At 31.9% G+C, this 18,013-nt stretch overlaps 1 protein-coding gene across 6 annotated transcripts; it reads left to right on the top strand.

Moving 5' to 3' along the window:
* The first annotated feature begins 5,512 nt into the window (after positions 1-5,512).
* Positions 5,513-16,810, top strand: LOC108738172 (glycine receptor subunit alpha-2). Of its 6 annotated transcripts, none has more exons than XM_025977125.1 (11): positions 5,513-5,525; positions 6,965-7,060; positions 7,770-7,871; positions 10,006-10,038; positions 10,482-10,626; positions 12,187-12,413; positions 12,473-12,555; positions 13,938-14,072; positions 14,135-14,235; positions 15,195-15,355; positions 16,310-16,613. In XM_025977125.1, the coding sequence occupies exons 2-11, from the start codon at positions 7,056-7,058 to the stop codon at positions 16,611-16,613; spliced, it is 1,296 nt and encodes a 431-aa protein (XP_025832910.1). In that variant the 5' UTR covers positions 5,513-5,525; positions 6,965-7,055. The 6 variants fall into 6 exon arrangements, with proteins under 6 accessions (XP_025832910.1, XP_025832908.1, XP_025832909.1 ...); XM_025977123.1 differs by lacking the exon at positions 5,513-5,525 and adding an exon at positions 6,758-6,911; XM_025977124.1 differs by lacking the exon at positions 5,513-5,525 and adding an exon at positions 6,758-6,906.
* The last annotated feature ends 1,203 nt before the right edge of the window (positions 16,811-18,013 follow it).

An 18,013-nucleotide genomic window follows, 5' to 3' on the forward strand; every position in this document is an offset into this window, starting at 1 on the left:
TACGTTTGTTTTTTTCTCTCTCGTATACGAATATGATAAGATTTACTGAGATAAAGTTAAAGTAAAAACAAAATTTTTCTTGTTTAAAAAAAGTATTTCTACACCAATTTAAAATGATTAAAAGGTCAGGGACTGATAAACAATTTTCAGTTTAATGTATTGTGTTATAACAAAATAAAATTATAAAATGTAAAAATTCAAAATTAGAACGTTGATAATTTTGGGAAACATTAAAACATTCTTGTCCTAATAATTTTTTTAAGTACTCGATTTTGAAGCATAACTCAAAAATAATCCCTCTTAGTTTAAACCCTTTTTAAGGTTCAAAAGGCTTACGTTACCAAAAGTAGTACAGACAATACGAAAATTACTCTTAACTTTTATCTTACAACAGAGGTTTTTCCTATTCTATAGCGAAAGTGCTTTGTCCACAAATTTTTATAAAGTACCTATTGTTTTTCAAAATTCCAACAATTACAAAAATCAGTCTAGGTAAAGGGAAGACGCAGCAGACGATAAGAAGCCTTCTATTTTTAATAAGCACTGATAAAAAAGTTGAATTAGTATCAGTATTTTTTTTAAAGTCTACGTGCTTTAGATAGAAAGATACAAGTAGATACAGTAGTTCATTACGTTTTTGCACTGCCGTGCCACTTCTTTAGTTCGAAATAAAACTCGAACTAAATTTTAATGTTTATTAATAAAACAACTTCACTAGAACTAGTCAATAATTAATATTAATATTAAGGGTTACGTTTAAGTTTATGTTGATCAAATAAATTTGTTTATGTTAATTGGTACGTGAGATTCGGTGATAAATGTTTAGGGTGACTGATCCTTTTGATTGCTCTAAATGCAATGACTTTACTCTAAATTTAAAGTTATCTCGTCTCTCTATTACTGTTTTCCCTCCAAGGGGGTGGTAACGGTACCTGATTTAGTTCTTAATATTTGAATTTTAATCAGGGGCAAGGGTAATAAACGGCTGTATCCCAAAACGGCCAAACAACAACGAATTTAATTGAATTCGATATAGTTGTTAAAGTATATCGACTATATCGGGACTTTCTTTAGATTTGTCCATGCCGAATTACAATACGTCCTTACCCCTTTTAGGATCTGTGGTAAATGATCAAAATCCAATCCTGAAAGGTCTTGAAAAGAAGTTTTATTACGAATCTCTTGCAGAAAAACTGGCAGATAATGGAAACCACATGAATTAAAATATCTATACAAAATAAAATATAATAAAAAAATTCGTCATTCACCTGGAGGTTTTGCAAGAAAATTATATTACGGATACATCATTTTGTTATTAATATTGCTGGTTGGTGAAACTCATAACGTATTAGGACTTTAATTTATTAAAAGAAGCGGGGAGTGCGGTTTTCGAAATCTCTACTGTCTTATTAGAACCCTCAGGATTAAGTAACCGGACACTTGGATATCCTAATCAATATTATAAATGCGAATGAGAATTTGTTTATTTGATCATCTGCAGTTTGGTACGCCCATTGTCAAGGGTACAAAAAATCACATAGGGTACTTTTTATCCAGAAAGAATATTGTTCCCGGGGATAAAAAAAATAGTTTTATGTGCTCGATTTCACGCCTTAACTAGCTATCGATCATCATGAAATTTTGTAGACACATTGTCAGGGGTACAGAAAAGGGGATGGGGTACTATTTTATCTAGAAAAAAGAACTGTTCTCGAGGGATAAAGAAATTAGTTTTAGTCGATTTCATGACTTAACTGCTCAATCGATCATCATGAAATTTTGTGGACACATTGTCAGGGGTAGAGAAAAGGAGATAGGGTACCTTTTATCCAGAAAAAATACTATTCTTGAGGGATAAAGAAATTAGTTTTATATAGTCGATGTCACGCCTTAACTACTCAACAGATCATCATGAAATTTTATAGGCACTTAGTGTACATAGTGTACCTTTGATGATGGTTGATACGTATCTAGGATACCAACGCGAACTAAGTCTCTTCTATAAATCTTTCATTCAAATTAGAAATCCTGAATGTGATCGAAGCAATTTTCAATAGTAAGCATTTAATCCCGTCTTTCTTTTAGCTTTTAATAATTTTGTTCTTATGTATTTTCCTATAAACTAGAGTGTTAAAATGGAAGATAGAGTTTTAAGTGTAACTATTACGTAGCAGAAGAAAGAATAGAAGCATGTACCTATATAGGAAGGGTAGTGGAAGGGATGTTAAGGATTGGTTGGTGTAGGTATAATGACGTGTCGCGGTATCCTATTGCAGAGATGATTAAGACGACTCGTTTGTGATCTGCTCTCGTTCGAAAAATCGCGAACTCGAGCGGCCCTTGAAAATTGCTTGCACTGAAATCGTGCTTGAGAGTCCACTTACGAGCTAAAGCATCGGCATGTTCGCGATCTTGCTCTTGAAAACCACCGACTCCTCATCTCTTTCTCCTATATTTGTACCCAGTGCCACGTAGATACAAATATAGGCTAAGTGTCGTTGATCGTTTACCTGAGAATATTAACATAACCCAGTTCGGATCAGAATAATTCAAATGTCGTAGGAAAACGCTCAAACAATTATGCAAATGCGGGAGTAGCGTGAAGACCAACTTGTAGCAGAGGCGAAACGTGAATGAGGCAACTGATGCAAAGGGTCTTTCTTTTGTGTACGCACCAGCTTGGAAGTTATTTTCACGAGTGGCTCCTCGACGAAACTTATTACTCAAAAACATCTACAACGCGCTTCAGCTTTTTTGCTGACGCTGGATACTGATTAGGACTTTGGTTGTTAAGATTTGAAACAAGTAGACCGTGAATGAAATTAAAAACTAAAAGAGATTTGCTTGTTAGGTAATGTCCGATTATTTTAACAAACCAGAAAATATACCTGAAACAAGGACAAATAAATTACAAAACGCTAATTTATCAATTGTGCAATTTTTGGTAACTTTATTGTAATTTAATCAAATTTCTTCAATAATAAGTGTCTTTATTCATACAAATCGTTGTATATCCATAGGCAATCCACCATAGGGCCTTCGGCCCGAAGATTAGTTGGGCACGCACCTATTTTCTTCCTTACACTGAACCCAATTTCCCGAAAATCACAACATATCTGAATTTTCCGAATTAAATAACGTTGTTCAATATTTTGGCATTTGGAGGTGGGTATTTTAAAACACCTTTATTTGCTATGGTAAATTTTACATTTACTTTTAAACATGATTTAATATTTAAAGTGTAATTAAATAAATAATGTATGTTAGTAACTAATACATAACCTGGGAGGCAGTTAAGCAACGCGTCTAAAGCAATTTATGCAGCTGTGATTATTTATTTACCTATCAATTTGTCTTAAACAATGTATTATAAAAAACTATTTTAGGTATTAATAGAAATTTCTTGTTCTAAATTAAATCGAGTTTAATTTTTTTTTATAGTTTCAGAAAAAGATGTTTCAGATAATATATTTGTCAGTACCTATTTAATATTTTGTATTTCAAAATCTGTCGCAACTTTGATTTTTCAAATAGAGTGTTGTGGTTGTTTGTCTATTTTCTAACAAAGATTTTGCGCAGTTCTATGCAAAAAAATAAGCTGAATTTGAAAGGATTTAGAAAATTAAAAAGTGTTCTATTTGAAAAACCAAAGTTCTATGCATTACTGATAATTCTTGAAATACAAAACTGTGAATGCTGTTCAATTGTGACAAAATATAGCCAAAAAAAATTTTAGCTATAACATTTTTTTCTACAATATTTGTCAAATAAACTATAGTCTACATTTCATAGATATTTTCTGTTTTCTATTTCTTCCCCTTAGTTTCGATATGAGTAGATAACCAGAACCAATGAGGATTTTTTAACGTTTTTCTATTCCAATAAAATGTGCTGCCGGTTACAACCCTTATTGGCTCTAATTCTCTACTCATACATATGTTCACAAATTTCTTTTAAAATAAACCTGGTTTGATTTTTGATGATTCTTACATGTACGTATGAGTACTAAATTTTATGAGTTTTAGTGTCTAGTTTATTTTCAAAATATGAACGAAACTAGTAGCACCAGCAACTAAATGCTTCGCTAAGTTTAATTAATTGTAACTGAATATCAGTCTCCATAAATAAGCGTCCAAACTGCTTCGTAAAATGCCACTAGATAGCGATATACTGTCTGTAGTCTGATAATATATAGTAGATAAATTTTATGTTTTGATACTTGTAAAAAAGATGAACTCCTGTTTTACAAAAGTACTTAGTATCATTGCCAAATTTTGTTTTTAGTCGAAAATCGTCTGTTTTTATGTAGAATGTTTACCTCCTAAATTTACAAAATTGTAAAAGAAAATGTGGATAAAAGAGGAAAACCGATTTTGCCAGCTATTTATTCTAATTACAGCTTCCTACGAATATACCCATACGTCTTTTAACTAATGATAAGAACACACTGGTTTTTTAAACATTTTTTTCAAAAAAATCTGTAACGAGATGCAATAATAATATTTCTTTCATTATGTATTTTTTCCAGGGTGGTGGTCAAATAATTACACAACAATATGTTTTTGTAACGTTTCGGTTTATTCAACCATCTTCAGACTTTTGAAGTGTTACTGCTTCTACACAGATATTAACTTATTTTTGAATGTTCTATCATGTTGAACAACTGCATACAGAATAGAATGTTTGAAAATAAGTTAATATCTGTGTACAAGCAGTAACACTTCAAAATTCTGAAGATGGTTGAATAAACCGAAACGTTACAAAAACATATAGTTGTGTAATTATTTGACCGCCACCCTGGGAAAAACTACATAATTTAACAGCAACGGTAAGGAATCTAAGTTAAATTGAATATTTTTTTCATTAAAGTGTTTCTTCTGCAATGATAAAACAGGACAATGCGTTTATTATACTCAAATATTCCGGAAGAATTGAACAAAAACGATTTATAAAACGTCATTACAGTATAAATAATTTCTGGAATAAAGCACCAAGGACATTCGTTATATCTTCTAATTAAATGTGTAACTTTCTAAAAAGAGTTAAGGTGCTCCTATATTTTTAGAACGTTGAAGATGATGATGCACCGTCATGTCCTACTTATGTAATTGTGTGTTGACATGATTACGTCGGTCGTCTAAAGTTGTAAGTGGAGTGTATGTGTTTCATCAAAGGGGGGATGAAATGGATCGTACGTATCTGACTTGCCCACCTTGGTTTTCTATCGTCAAAGGTATCAGGAGGGATGGATAGGCAGGTGCTGAGTACAATGTCTGATGAAGGACGACGGTTTCAGGAAGCACGGGGAGACAGGGTAGCAAAGGACATAAGTAGACCTCGCACTGATTTCAAACTTCAGTTGTGACGTAAATGTGAACTTAAAAATGAGCCCTTCTTCGCTCACAAGGGAAGTCCCTTAGTAGTTGTGCGAATATTCAGTTTGCTTTTCAACGCCTACATACGCTCCTGAGGTCCTGATGATGTAATGGCATTCAAAAATCAACTGATCATAGCAAAATTGTGCTGTAATTTTTTTTCTAATATATTTATATTTTTTCGTATGGAATTGTTGTTACAGAATGACTTCCTAAACTATCAAATCCTTTTTGCATCCNTTTATGTCTTTAATTGCGGTTGTTGCGTTAATTATAGGTTTCTTACTTGACAACACTGTGTGGAGTTTTAGGTCCTTGTGTTCATTTGGTAATAAATACCAAATTTTTTTATCCGTAGAAATATTCTGGATCGTAAAATCCTTGTCACCTTTCTTCACAACTTGAACGAAAATCTGGTTCATCTTCTTGTTTATTGGAATCTTGTAATTTAATTTCTAAGATTGTTTTATACGTGATTTTATTCTGAATAAAAGAATTAAATTACACGTTCTTTCTCAACCAAACAAGAGTTCTTGACACAAATAAAACATTAAAAAATAACATAAACACAGTCAACTTGACCAAATCAAAATGAAGTTAAATCTATGATTATTTATATTAAGCTTAACAACTATCCCCAAGGTAGCAGTACTAACCAGAGGTTACATATATAAAAACATTTCTTCTTTCCGAAGCCTTGGTACATGTCATACTCCTGAAGATACACTAACAAGGCGAAACGTGCAATTAATAAATGAAATGAAAGTGTTCTATCAACATATAGTTGTGTAATTATTTGACCGCCACCCTGGGAAAAACTACATAATTTAACAGCAACGGTAAGGAATCTAAGTTAAATTGAATATTTTTTTCATTAAAGTGTTTCTTCTGCAATGATAAAACAGGACAATGCGTTTATTATACTCAAATATTCCGGAAGAATTGAACAAAAACGATTTATAAAACGTCATTACAGTATAAATAATTTCTGGAATAAAGCACCAAGGACATTCGTTATATCTTCTAATTAAATGTGTAACTTTCTAAAAAGAGTTAAGGTGCTCCTATATTTTTAGAACGTTGAAGATGATGATGCACCGTCATGTCCTACTTATGTAATTGTGTGTTGACATGATTACGTCGGTCGTCTAAAGTTGTAAGTGGAGTGTATGTGTTTCATCAAAGGGGGGATGAAATGGATCGTACGTATCTGACTTGCCCACCTTGGTTTTCTATCGTCAAAGGTATCAGGAGGGATGGATAGGCAGGTGCTGAGTACAATGTCTGATGAAGGACGACGGTTTCAGGAAGCACGGGGAGACAGGGTAGCAAAGGACATAAGTAGACCTCGCACTGATTTCAAACTTCAGTTGTGACGTAAATGTGAACTTAAAAATGAGCCCTTCTTCGCTCACAAGGGAAGTCCCTTAGTAGTTGTGCGAATATTCAGTTTGCTTTTCAACGCCTACATACGCTCCTGAGGTCCTGATGATGTAATGGCATTCAAAAATCAACTGATCATAGCAAAATTGTGCTGTAATTTTTTTTCTAATATATTTATATTTTTTCGTATGGAATTGTTGTTACAGAATGACTTCCTAAACTATCAAATCCTTTTTGCATCCACAGAGAATTAATTTAAAATTACTTTATATTACTAATGCAAATGGTTTGTGGAAAATGAGGTGGGTATTCTATCTACCTAATACTTATTATAATGTAGTTTTAGTGCTTTTATTTATTGTTGTGTAATCTGATACATAAATATCCCTACATTAAAACGAGTGCACTTTTAATTTGGAAATAAAAGCACCTGAATTAAAATTGAAACATTAAAACTGACTAAAAGAAATCTCCATCTAAGCGTTTGAAATACTGTTTTAGAACTCATCAAGTGTTTTGCTATGAGTAAATATCTAATCTGAATTAAATCTAATCTAATAAAAAATTTAGTCTGGAATATCCAATAGAACTGTAATTTCCTAGTCACGATTGAGTTAAAAGTATTATTAAATTTATAGTTGAAATATAGTTTTTGAAAGTACATATTACTAAATTACTTTTTAAACTTTTTGATAAGTTATTTTATTGTTGTTTTTCCGCAGTCAGTTATAAGTAATATAAAAGAAATAAAATAAAAGTTATTATAGAGTATACTACAATGCGAATGCAACTAATTGTATTGTAAAATATATAATTTTCAATTATTTTACATTCCAAGAAATGAAAATATAACCAATGATATAACGAAAATTACAACTGTTCAAATTGAGCGGCACAGTATAAAAGAAAATGTGTTTTTTTATAAAAGCAAAGATTTTTTATTAATAATCATTAAGTAAAATACCAGTTTCTAAGTTTATTTCAACTTTTGATAAAATCATTTTGTTTAAGGTTGACGGACATGGCAGTGTCTCTATGGCCTAAACGAAGTAATGCATACCCTTTCGCATTTATATTTATTCTGTTGTACAACAAAGTAGTTGCTGATCAAATGTAAGTGTTAATTAATAATAGTAACTTTTCTCAAAAACCAATAAAATATTTAGATTTCAACTTCTTTTGGTAAAATTATCTGCTATCTTTGATATACCTATATATCTGTTCATTTTTCAAAAGTTTTGTAAATAATTTTAGTATGTCTAATTAAAAAAAAATTGTCGGTATCATTATACATAATGTGTATTATGATCAAGTTTTACAAACAGTGACGTAACACTATCTCAAGCCCCAACCCACCGTGAATTGAGTTAATTGAAAAGAAAAACTAAATTATAAATACTACTAAATACTAAATACTTGCATTTAAAATGTAAATACAGAGTAAAAATACCTATTTCTATTTTGTATTAAAACACTCTTTTGAGGAAAGCATTTTGTGCTTTATTTAAAATATTTTTCCAAATGTATTTTTTGTTTGCGAAATGCAAAATACTTCTTTGACGTTAAAAGTTTTGCTATTATTACACTGATGAAACATTATATATAAAATAAACGAATGAAGATATTGGAAGATTAAAAAGGCGACTAAGAGACATTCTGTGGATGCCTTCCAATTCTTTAGGTGAAGAGAGTCCAAAAAGATCTGAATTCTTGAATCGATATCGGCCACAATTCATTTTATTATCACCACTGATGGATCCTTCAGGAACGGAGAAACGTTTAGAACTGCGAAATTCTATGGATCATAACAAAACAGTCGGAAAAAAATTCCAATTGATATACACCAGCTGTGTAAATCTGAAAACTATTGTGGTCTGCTAATAAATAAGAGTATAATCCAAAAAGTCAAAAAACGATTCCAAAAACCTTATTTATTAGATGAGCCTAAAGCTAATGAAACTATTGATCCCTTTTCTTTTTCTTATTACTATGTGCAAGAGATCAAAACCAAAACGGGATTGTAAATATTTTTTGATATAAAAAGAATGCTGCTGATTTTACATCATTAAAATTATTTACAACCCTCTTTTTGGTTCTGATTTTTTTACGCTAAACAAGCTATTTTGGCAAAAGTCCCTTCTTCAAATTAATGCAGGTGCCAAAGACAAATCAGAAAGGATAGAGAGGAATTGTTTGTTGCTGAACTGAGGAAACTATAACACAAATATATAAAAACTATATCTCAATCTCAATCACATCAAACAGAAAAAAAATATGAGTTTTACTTAATCAATTCACATCCAGCGATTGCATTTAGCATTTAAAATACAAAAGGGAAATCTATTTAGTATTTTACATTTGAAATAGCAAATCAAGAGAGTATTTGCATTTTGTATTTAAATATTTTTAACAAATCATTTTGCACATCTCTAGGCATATGTATTGATAAGTAGCAATGAAAACATTTGTACGAGTGGTACAAAAATTATCATCATCATCATAGGGTCGTCAGTCCTAAGACTGGTTGGACACGTAACTTCACTCTTTCCTATCGTGAGCTAAACATTTCCCTAAAATTAGAACAACCCACATTTTTAACTATTTGTGAACAGTAATCTAACCTAGGTCTACCTCTACCCCTCCTGTTTCTGCCTCTAATATGTCTCTGACTAGAACTTCATGCCTGAGAAGGTGTCCTACCAATCTATCTCGCCTATTTTTTATTGACTTCCTCTGTTCTCCTATTCTTTCTAATACCTCTTCATTTCTAACCTTTTCTACCCACGTTATCCTCATCATTCGCCTATAACACCACATTTCGAAGGCTTCTAACCTTTCTTTTTTCCGCCGCGTCCACTGTATTATTTATATCGTTGGATTGTTGTAAGGATAAGGATTTTTAAAAGTAGATTGTAAAGATTATGCCCCCATTTTGGTTTTGATTTTTACAATACTACATCATGGATTACAACTTTTCCCAACAGGTATAAAAAATGATTTTATATTTGCCAGAACAATATTTTAAGTTTCATACCTATAGATAGATAAGGGGTCCAAAGGGACTGGGGCTCTGTCGTTACGGCACTGTTTACAAATGACTTACTCATTTGGAAAATGATCAATTGTACAAAAATAGCCAAATGAAAATTTAATTTTTGGTATTTTTACTATTCTATATCTACAATAGCAAATTAATAGATGTATTTTATTGTCTATTATCATCACTATTTGAGTAATATTCTTTTAGAGTTCTTGGAACGACTTTAAAAAGCTACTCCAAGTATGTAAAAGGGAATGTGTAGCAATTTCTTATTTATAACCAATCCTTTAGCACGATTGTGTGATTTTTTTTCTCACTTTGTTTTTCGTTTTACTTTGAAGGCGCTCTTTGTACCTTTACATGTATAAAAGTAGCTATTGTTTGGTTAAGTTTTAGCATTTCTGTTTATTCTTTGGGTTTTAATGTTTAGGAATACATATGTATGTATCTACTTGTAGCGAGACTATTTTGATTTTAAAAGGTGAATCGATGATAGAACTCGAGAAGCTTTTATTCACTATAATTGCCGGTTGAAACGGAAATGCTCCTCATTATTTCTTTAAGGAACGCGAGTCTACTTGGCTGACATAGTTTTAAGCGGAACTCGCATTTTATTTTGCCAAGCTAAAGCGACTTAGCAATGAGGCAAAAAGGGACAAAAAGGTGCATTTTTCTTTCTTTAGGCCTGGTTTGACGTTTGATGATATTCTGCCGGAAGATAGATCTACTTATGACAAAATGAGGCCACCGAAGAAAGATGGAAAACCAACTATTGTCTACTTCCACGTCACAGTAATGGGACTCGACAGCATTGACGAAACTTCCATGGTATGTTGACAAAAACAAAAGAAAATCCTCTTTTCCTCAACAAAATGAGAAATAAGTCGCGATTAACTTGAAAATCCTGCTTACCCGCTAAATGTCAAAGCTTTTAAATATAATTAAAGGCAAAATACTTCAAGTATTTCATATTTTTAAGTAGAAATTAAAAAAGCAATAGCATCTAACAAAAAATTAGTCAACCTGCCAACTAAACTCTCTCCTAGAGCTTACCATTAATATATATAAAAACATTTCTTCTTTCCGAAGCCTTGGTACATGTCATACTCCTGAAGATACACTAACAAGGCGAAACGTGCAATTAATAAATGAAATGAAAGTGTTCTATCTATTAATGTTTCAAAGTTTCATCAAAAGAATTCGACGAACTATTCCTTTTAATTTTAAATTTAAATTGGAATTGCACCATGCGGTTTAAAACCTATAGCTTGAATGAGGGACAAGTAGTGATGAGCAAAATTGGTCTTGGTTTCAGTCTTGGTCCTCTGAAAATGAAGACCAACTATATACTAGTAAGACCAAGACCGAATATGCAAGACCAAGACCACATACGCAATGGTGGATTTATGAATTACACTATTTGAAGCAATATATTCTTTTCTTGGAATAAAACATTTTTAGTACCTACTTATTTGAAATTTTTACATTGCTTTACTAGATTTTGATACTAAATATAAAAAAATAAATTTTACCACTATTTGAAAAAAGGGATCTACAGAAATGTCCCCGGAGTAAGTGTTCTTTGATCCTATGCCTGAACAACACATGGTTGAAATATAGAGACAAACGATTTTTTTCCGATATTCTTTACTTCTTTCAAGTGTTGTACTATTTTGTTCTCTAAAAAGACAATTTATACGTGGTGGAAGGGTCAATTTATGTATTGGAGAAAGGGTAAGTTCTCGAGTTCTTACAACTCTCACAACTACCGACACTATCTTCTTTAAGTCATGACATGCTTGCAAGTACTCCACAAAATTTTAGCATTATCAGCCAATTATTATGTTGATAAATAGACAAATTTGTGCTCAGAAGAATTAGCTTCAATGAGCAAGACCAAGACTTAACACGCAAGACCAAAACCAAGATCGAGGCTAGAAGTATTTGAGCACGACCGAATAAGCAAGACTAACACCAATACCATGACTGGGACATACTTGATCTTGATCTTGCTTTGTTCATCACTAGGGACAAAGGACCCCGCACAATCTTTAAGGAAAATTGACTCCGGCCAAACTTACTACAATTGGAGTATGAAGTTTTTTATGACTTTCTGATCAAAAGCTGTCATGGTTACGAAATCAAAAAATAAACAATTTCTGAGCTATGTATTAAAATAGAGCATGGTTTTCAGCATACCTAATACCTCTTAGAGTATTCTAAGAAACTTTTTATTGGGCGATCTTGTACTCTTGACAACTTTTGAGTAAAAAGTCTTACTCCAATTGGAACCAATTTGACCAAAGTCGATTTCCCATAAGGATTATGCGAGGTCCTTCTGAGAATATCGTAGTACATAAGATTATTTATTACTGTTTCAATTCACAGACTTACGCAGCTGACATATTTTTTGCTCAAACTTGGAAGGATCATCGACTTAGGTTACCTGAAAATATGACCACCGAATACCGCTTATTGGAAGTGGATTGGCTGAAAAATATGTGGCGTCCAGATTCGTTCTTTAAAAATGCTAAATCAGTCATTTTTCAAACGATGACCATCCCGAATCATTACATGTGGCTTTATAAAGATAAGACGATTCTTTACATGGTAAAGTAAGGACACGTGCGATATATTATATGTATTATTTTTTAATATTTAAATTATTATTTAGGTTAACTTTGAAACTTTCTTGTTCGATGAATTTTATGATATACCCACATGATACCCAGGAGTGTAAACTTCAAATGGAGAGCTGTAAGTAAACTATTAACAGTATGTACTTTCGGTTTTCAAGAGTGGCTCATCTTAAAGAAAAATATTTTTTGCGTAGGTTTGTTTGACATCATATTTTGATATTTTTGTGTTACTATTTTCCAAAAATTAACAATGAGACATAAAACGTAACCTACCGTCAACTTCTATCAACTCGTCTCGTTCGTCCTTATTTTGAAAACTTCGCCATTTAGAAAGTTAATTACACAAAAATGTTTGAAAACATTTAAATGTTTGCTTTTTCTGCTTTTTAAAAGAAATGGGATTAACGAAGTAAACATTGATGAATAACACGCTTTCTATTCTAATTACTCTAGTATAAATACACTTTTTAGTTTTAATTTTAACATTCTCTTAATCAAATATTAATGTGAAACAGGGGCGGCCTTTGAGGGTGGCGAGCTGGGCAACCGCCTGGAGTCTCGCTCTTGCAGGGGCCTCGCGTTCTCGCGTAATTTTCCAATTAGAAAATTTTAAGAAATAATGGTACTAATAGTACTAATATTTATTTGAATTTCTGAGACTTCAGAAAGTGCAAGCAACATTTCTAAATCCCTGATTCTTTTAAATAATAATCTTTGCGTTTATTAGTTCTTGTTAATTTCAAATAAACAATATTGAAATTCTAAATTTGTTTATTAATAACTTTGTATTTCTCGTCAAGTATCATTATTAAAACTAATTCCACAAGGACAAGCGCCTCGAAAAGATTTACCCGCCCGGAGCCTCGCAGTGGTTAAGGCCGCCCCTGATGTGAAAATTCATTTTCAATTTTCTCCCACTATAAACTACCTCAAATTAATGAGGGACAATTTCGTAAAAAGAAAAAATAATAATAATCAGTGATATAAAAAAAATGTAGTGAAAGCGTATTAAGCAATCAGGATTTGGCATCAATTTATATGAAAACATTCTAATGACTGCGGTGAAAATGGAAACTAAGACATTGTAGTTTGCATTTGGTATATTCAAAATAGAAGATACGTTTAAATATTTCTAAATACAAACAGAAATTAATATTTAGAGATATGCATTTAAAATAAAAAATAGAAATATGTACCTAGATATTTTGCATTTTGTATTTTAAATAGAGCCATTTCAAATATCTAAATTACATCTCTGGATGAAATTAAATGATGTAACATCCAGTTATGGCAGTATGTCGTCTTTTACTGCTATTTGCTACTTCGTATACCATATCAGTAGATGGCGTTATGCTACGATAACTAGATATTATGTCAACCGTCGATGTGGATAGTGATTTATCGAGATTAGCTATGGTGTGCGGATGAGATCTGCCAAGACGATAAATTTCTGACTAAGAACTTATACTGTTCTTGGAAAATTGATTGAATATATTGCAGTGTCGCATACTACTGACGATATGATTTTCCAATGGGATCCAGATGTACCACTGGTAGTCCATGAAAATATCGAATTACCTCAGTTAGCATTAGTAAAAAACTACACGGCAGACTGTACGCAAGTGTATTCAACAGGTTTGTTGATAATATCAATAAATGAAGTGCTTCTTGTCCGCCGTTAATCGTTGTATTTTCAGGGAATTTTACTTGTTTGGAAGTCGTTTTCGTACTAAAAAGGCGACTAGGGTATTATCTGTTTCACACATACGTCCCAACTTGTTTAATAGTTATTATGTCGGTAAGCAATTATCCACTAATTACTAATTGATCCCAACATCGGTCCTGCGCAAAATCAGGACTATATCTTCATTATCAAAATTAAGACCAAATGTTAGGTTAGGTAATCGACAAGTACAAGATAGAAACCATATCTATCTGCTACATTTCATCAGGCACAATACTAATCTGCAAGACTGTTGCTAATCAAAAAAATAAGTAATTACTTTTGGTACCTTTATAGTTGGAACGATTAAAATTAGCAAAGTCCGCAATAAATTTCTCTTAGAATGGATATATCTCCTTTCTTGTTTCCATTTGGGACTGTAGGTAGTCATTTGCTGCCTTTTGATGACGCCTTTGTTAAGTTAGGAAATACTTCATGAGGAGTACGTACAAGTGAAAAGAGATAACTGAATAATAGTAAGCGGTATATAGCTTAGAGGTTGGTTAGGTACGTTAATACTGCCTAATTGGAATTACATGTTTAAGCAAGCGTCATTACTTTCCTAAATTCCTGAGAATGTTGAATTTTCTATAAAGTCTGATACTGACAACATGCTCAAATTATGCTTGTCGGCATCTCTTTCTGTTACACATCAAATGGTGTAGTGTTATTGCTTCTTCTTTATTAGTGTCCGCTGCAATTCCTATCTGACATCTTTTTTCTATGTTCACAATATTGCCTATAACGTCTGTCCTGAGTAATAGTAGGTGTTCTGTCAGCAACTGCTCTAGTCTAGTTAGTAAGTTCAAAGAAGAAAGTAAAAGCAACAGTTTTATTGTAGACTATGCCAATTTTGAACGTCTCAACTATATGTGTACTAACTCTCCATCAGAAGATCACAATAATCTTAGTATTATTGGACTATCTTTTGCCCGTTATTGCAACTTACGCTTATTGCATAAGTTATTTTGCATCATTGTTTTAATTACTTTCTTCTACCGTTTCTTATGTATCATGTTCGTTTACCTTTTAAGTGGGTTTCCTTTTGGATTAAACCGGAAGCTGCCCCGGCAAGAGTTACTTTAGGTGTAACTTCATTGCTTACACTTTCAACCCAACATGCCAAAAGCCAAGCATCTTTGCCACCAGTTTCGTATTTGAAAGCTGTAGACGCATTCATGTCAGTATGTACAATGTAAGTAACCGCTAAATTTAAACAAATATTATTAAAACCCCTTAGATTACTGAAACGATGTTTCAAACAATTGTTTTAATTGTCCACACAAATATTATCCTAACTAATATTATAATAGCGAATGTGAGTTTGTTTTTTCAAGCTTTAGCTACTCAAGCAATCATCATGAAATTTTGTACACACAATGTTAGGGGTATAGAAAAGGACATAGGGCAGGTTTTATAAAAAAAAAAACATACTATCCTTGAGGGATAGAGAAGTTAATTTTACAATCTATTTTAAAAGGTTAAAGATGTGACCTTGAGAAAATCTGAGCGAATAGAATGAATACGCACTAGGCGTGATCAAGACGAAAATCATTTAAATTTTGCCACGGCGCATCCAGGTAAAGGGAAGAAGTTTAGAAGTTTTTGAGTTTGTTGTCATGTGAGGATGTTAAAAATATTGTGAATAAAAAAGGTTAGAAATGGGAAGGTATTCAAAAGAGTTGGAGAGCAGAGGGTCTGTTATAAGTCAATAGGAAGTAGGCGCGAGATTGATTGGTAGAGAGTTAGTTAGAGACATATTAGAAGCAGAAACATGAGTTAAGAGAGGTAAAGGTTGATTTAGATTAGATTACTATTCGGAAATAGTGAGAGATTAGCTTAAAATATTTTTCGAAAAATGTGAAGATTGACTTGAGATAATAGGAACAAGTGAAATTGCGTGTCCAACAAGTGTTGGTGATAATGAAAAAAAATTTATAGTATACAATTAACCATTCGAACAAAGAGACTTCCAGAATCATGACTTCAAGGTATTTAAAAGTTTAAATAAACTATGTAGTTTCGCTTCATTCGTCAATTTCAATGATGATAATTTTGAAAAATCTAACAGGATTTCAGACAATGCAATGTCTGTACATTTTGTATTTTTATGTTTAATACCAATATGGTATATCTGCTTATGTTTCAGTTTTGTATTTTTGGCGTTAATGGAATACTGTCTAGTCAATATAGTATTAGGAGATTCGGATGCTCCGAAACCACCAGCACCGCCCCAAACCGTTCCCCCGAAACGTGAAAACGTTTTCGAATTTCCCGGTAAAGAAAATGCTTTATTATTGACTGGAGCTCCGAAATTACCCCCTCCACCGACGGCTGCCCAAAAAGCAAGAAATAGAGCTTTGAAAATTGATAAATGCTCCCGAGTATTATTTCCTTTACTTTTCTTTCTATTAAATTGTACTTACTGGATACTTTTTGCTGAGTACATCTAAACATTTGATGTTTTCTCGTTGGAAAAGAACTTAATGAAAAGTCATTGATTGTTACGATTGTATGTAGCATAATCACGACGGATATTGAAAAAGTTACAGTAAAATTTTAAATAAATATGAATGTTGAAACGATTTAATTGTTTATTTTAATGTTATGAACGTTGAAATCGATGTACCTACCTTAGAAATATTAAATAAATGCGAATTCGAAAATTTGCTTTTTTGCTAGTTTTACCCAAAAGAAAATTGATAAATTGTGAGTAAATGTGATATACTTAATGTGTATATACTGGGTGTTGCCCCTAAGGCGATTTCGTTCATAACTCTGTTATACATTTAATAAAAAAAAATGCTTTTATAAAAGTGATCTGGAATCATAATGGAGAAATCTGTACATTATGTATTTAGAGCTGGGAATATCGAAACCTGCTTCTGACAATCTTATAAGACGAACAACTTCAAATGGAATGACCAATATTAAGTGATACCGTTTGCTGTAAAATTAAACACTTTTTTAAATATTTATCTCTGACAGTTTTTCAGAAAAAATCGATTATTTTATATTTAAAACCTTTTATCATTAGAAAAAGTTTTTAATTTTGCATCGATTGGTATCATTTAATATTAGTCATTCGATTTGAAAAAAAAAGTTATTTGTCTTATAAGACTGTCAAAAGCAGGTTTCGACATTTCCGGCTCTGAAATTTTATGGTTTAGATGCTATTTGGTCTCATTCTTAAATTCATATTTAAAAAAAAAAACAGTTGAATTTCTCAAAAATTACTAGCCATAAGTGCAGGAAACTGTTAACAAAGTCAAATAAAATTAAACAGAGAAACCAAAAATGTAAATAAATACAGGGTGTCCTATTTAAAATAATGAAATTAGAAAGGGTCCACAATAAATGGAACACTTTGTATGAATGACAATATTTTCTGTATATACAGCATATGATTCCAGACCACTTTCATTGAAACATTTTTTTTATTAACAGTCATGGACGAAATCGCCTTAAGTGGAACACCCTGTATATCCCATAAAAATTAAACCAGGTACAAATTATATTTAATTTAATAATGGTAATGGTAAAAAGTTTCATCGTAAACCAAGTCACAAATAATTTTCAAACCTTTTTATTGTGACATAAAATATTACACTAAATATATCATATTTTGGTTTTATTTCATTGTAATTTGCTTTTTGGATTATTTCGTTTGAACATTACGTTGGTTTTGGAGTAAGCAAATTTTTTATGGTGTCGGATGAGTATATTGAAGCTTTTTGATTTCCTCCTGAATAAATACCTGCCTTTGTTTGTTTATTGGTTTTATATTTGATAGCTCTCCTAGGTGGTTTAATTCCTGACGACTCCAGAAAATCTAGGACTTCGATGACATTCT

This window comes from Agrilus planipennis, unplaced genomic scaffold, assembly GCF_000699045.2.
Source record: "Agrilus planipennis isolate EAB-ADULT unplaced genomic scaffold, Apla_2.0 scaffold209, whole genome shotgun sequence".
In the NCBI taxonomy this organism is placed as follows: Eukaryota; Metazoa; Arthropoda; class Insecta; order Coleoptera; family Buprestidae; genus Agrilus; species Agrilus planipennis.

What these genes read in the sequence shown, in the direction of transcription:
- LOC108738172 (XM_025977125.1), top strand. An exon ending in ACTTTAAAAAGCTACTCCAA is followed by an intron (nt 10,039 to 10,481) that starts GTATGTAAAAGG and finishes TTCTTTCTTTAG; the next exon opens with GCCTGGTTTGACGTTTGATG. An exon ending in TACGCAAGTGTATTCAACAG is followed by an intron (nt 14,073 to 14,134) that starts GTTTGTTGATAA and finishes TTGTATTTTCAG; the next exon opens with GGAATTTTACTTGTTTGGAA.